The sequence below is a fragment of the Rhagoletis zephyria genome, unplaced genomic scaffold, assembly GCF_001687245.7.
Source record: "Rhagoletis zephyria isolate East Lansing unplaced genomic scaffold, Rhagoletis_zephyria_1.1 Rzeph_scaffold_01474, whole genome shotgun sequence".
NCBI classification, from domain to species: Eukaryota; Metazoa; Arthropoda; class Insecta; order Diptera; family Tephritidae; genus Rhagoletis; species Rhagoletis zephyria.
In genome coordinates, this window is record NW_016158558.1 from 336 (window position 1) to 2855 (window position 2520).

General features: G+C 34.9%; 1 protein-coding gene across 1 annotated transcript; it reads left to right on the forward strand.

The window, feature by feature from the left end:
* The first annotated feature begins 1160 nt into the window (after positions 1 to 1160).
* LOC108364139 (uncharacterized) lies at positions 1161 to 2128 on the forward strand. Its single transcript, XM_017617712.1, has 2 exons — positions 1161 to 1933; positions 2004 to 2128. Exons 1-2 carry the CDS (start codon positions 1609 to 1611, stop codon positions 2057 to 2059), a joined length of 381 nt encoding a protein of 126 aa, XP_017473201.1. The 5' UTR covers positions 1161 to 1608; the 3' UTR covers positions 2060 to 2128.
* The last annotated feature ends 392 nt before the right edge of the window (positions 2129 to 2520 follow it).

Genomic DNA, 2520 nt, shown 5'->3' on the forward strand with positions numbered 1-2520 from the left:
TGTCTGTTTGTTTATTACCTTATAACTTTTGAGCCACGACACGGAATTGCACGAAACTTGGCAGACTTATTTGTTTTTACCCCGGGAAGGTTATAAGTATGGTCTTATTTGAAAATATGTCGTAAATTTCGCAAGGGGGCGTGACACCGCCAATAGACCTGCAAATGTTTAATCAGCTAAAACTTCGGAACCATAAGTCGAAAGAATTTGCAATTTGGTGCGAAGGCATGTCTACGGGAGGCGCTTATTGTAACGTATATATAAACGAGAGCGTGGCACATGAACTTGAAATTTGGTATGCAAACATATCTATGGTAGGTGCTTATAGTAAGGTATATATAAATTAGTTTGTAAAAGGGGGCATAGCACATAACATGGGCGTGGAAGTTCTTATCAGCCATAACTTCGGAATCACAAATCACATGACCCCTTTAATTCCTTCTGGCGTGGGGTGAAACCCGCGGGTAAAAGCTAGTTTTCTATATATTTTAGTTAAAATTCTGTTCAAATTTCAAGTCATATGAAGTACGTTGTTGTTGTTGTGGTTACGAAGCTATGGCAAAAAATTCCAAGCTNTGTTTATGTGACTTATGGTTCCGAAGTTATAACTGGTAAAATATTCCACGCCTTTGGGATTTGCCGCCCCCTTCCACAGTCTTATTTATATATATACCTTACTATAAGCACCTACCGTAGATACCTGCATACCACATTTCAAGTTCATGTGACTTATGTTCCGAAGATATGACTGACTAAAAATTCCACGCCTATGTTATCTGCCACGCCTCCTTTTACAAACTCATTTACATATACCTTAAGATAAGCATCTACTATAGATATGTTTGCATACCAAATTTCAAGTTTATGTGACTTACGGTTCCGAAGTGAGAGCTGATTAAATAATTCAAGCCCATGGGAGGTGCCACGCCACCTTTTCCAATACCGCCAATTTTTTCCCATGAGTATGGAATTAATTTTATTTATCTCGACAGCAAGTTCCAATGCTCTACCACAAATATTTCAAGAGATATACAATATGAAAATTTTAGTAAGTATAGGAGGTGCCACGCCCTCTTTTCCAGCACTGCACATTTTTCTCTATGCCTATAACCTTCCCGGGGAAAAAGCAAATAAGTGTGCAAAGTTTCGTGCGATTCTGTGCCGCGGTTCAGAAGTTATAAGGTAATAAGCAAACAGACATTCACATTTATATATATAGGTGAATTCAAGTTTGCCTGCCAATTCTTATGGTCTTAAAGTTATTCCAGCCTATGTTGAAAATGCATTGTTGCCATGGCGTATGAGTTATCTATCAACATCAATATTTAGTCCGGTTATGCTTCCAAGCTTGTGCTCATTCACCTTGGTTTTTTCTTTATTTGCAGATTTTTGCGAATAGTTGAAAATTCGTACAATCTTTTACGGAAATAAAAACAGTATTGCTTTTGTTTACGTAATTAACTAAATAAAAAGAGAGAAATTTCTTAAAATTTTCAGCAGGCATTTCGGGAGGGGTTTGAACCCCCAAAACCCCTACCTGCGTTCGCCCCTGAATAAGACTAATGCAAAAAAAGGCTTTATTCTCTCAAAGAGTCACTAGACAGTTTTATGGCTGTTTGCGCAACTGATACGGAATATAAACAAATGTATGATTGCAAAGTCCAGGCAGTATCTTCTATTGCCCCCTTCATATCATTAATTGGAACCCTAGACGAGCCACAATCATTCATGATTGACTTTGACAACATCACTTACAAAGTTTTCAACTTCGCGAAAGCTGTGGATATATGCTTTAAAACATACATTGTTTTTAATATGGCCTACGCTGAGCCATGCGCTGCAATGTGGGACTTCATAAACAGGCAATTTTATCAGTTAACTATCAACGCCAAGCCCAAGCCAGGAATAAACGCACTGCTTAATGAAATTAAAAGTAAGTACATGTATGATTTTTCACTGAAACTTGTCTTTAAGACGCTTTATAATTTTCTTTTAATTTATAGTCGCAACGGAAACAAACCTCGAAGAAGCTACGAATCTGCCAAGTACCTCCACATAAAAATATAATGTATAAGAAAGTGTAAAACCATTAGTTTTTATCTTTTCATAATTTATATCTTAATTTTTGTTCGAGTTTCATAAATTATATTAATAAATCTTTAAATTAAATGAATAACAATAAATTTAATTGATGAATGAAGTCAATTTAAATTAATGAAACTAGATTTAAATTAAAGTTTGCGGTAATAACACTATGCATCGATATACTTTATTGAATGAAGGCTAAGCAGTAAGAAAAATACGTAGTATAGAACCTATTCGTACGCATATTAATAAAATACTTAATTTTAAATTGCTTAAACTTATTACTTACGATAGTTTTACTTGTAATATCTGCACTTCTTTCGTTGCACTATAACAACCGTAGCTCAAATGATAACAACACTTCCATTATATTTTAATCAATAATGTTAAGCGTTGTTGCAAAACATTTTGTTAAACAAAAACCTTCAAAATTTA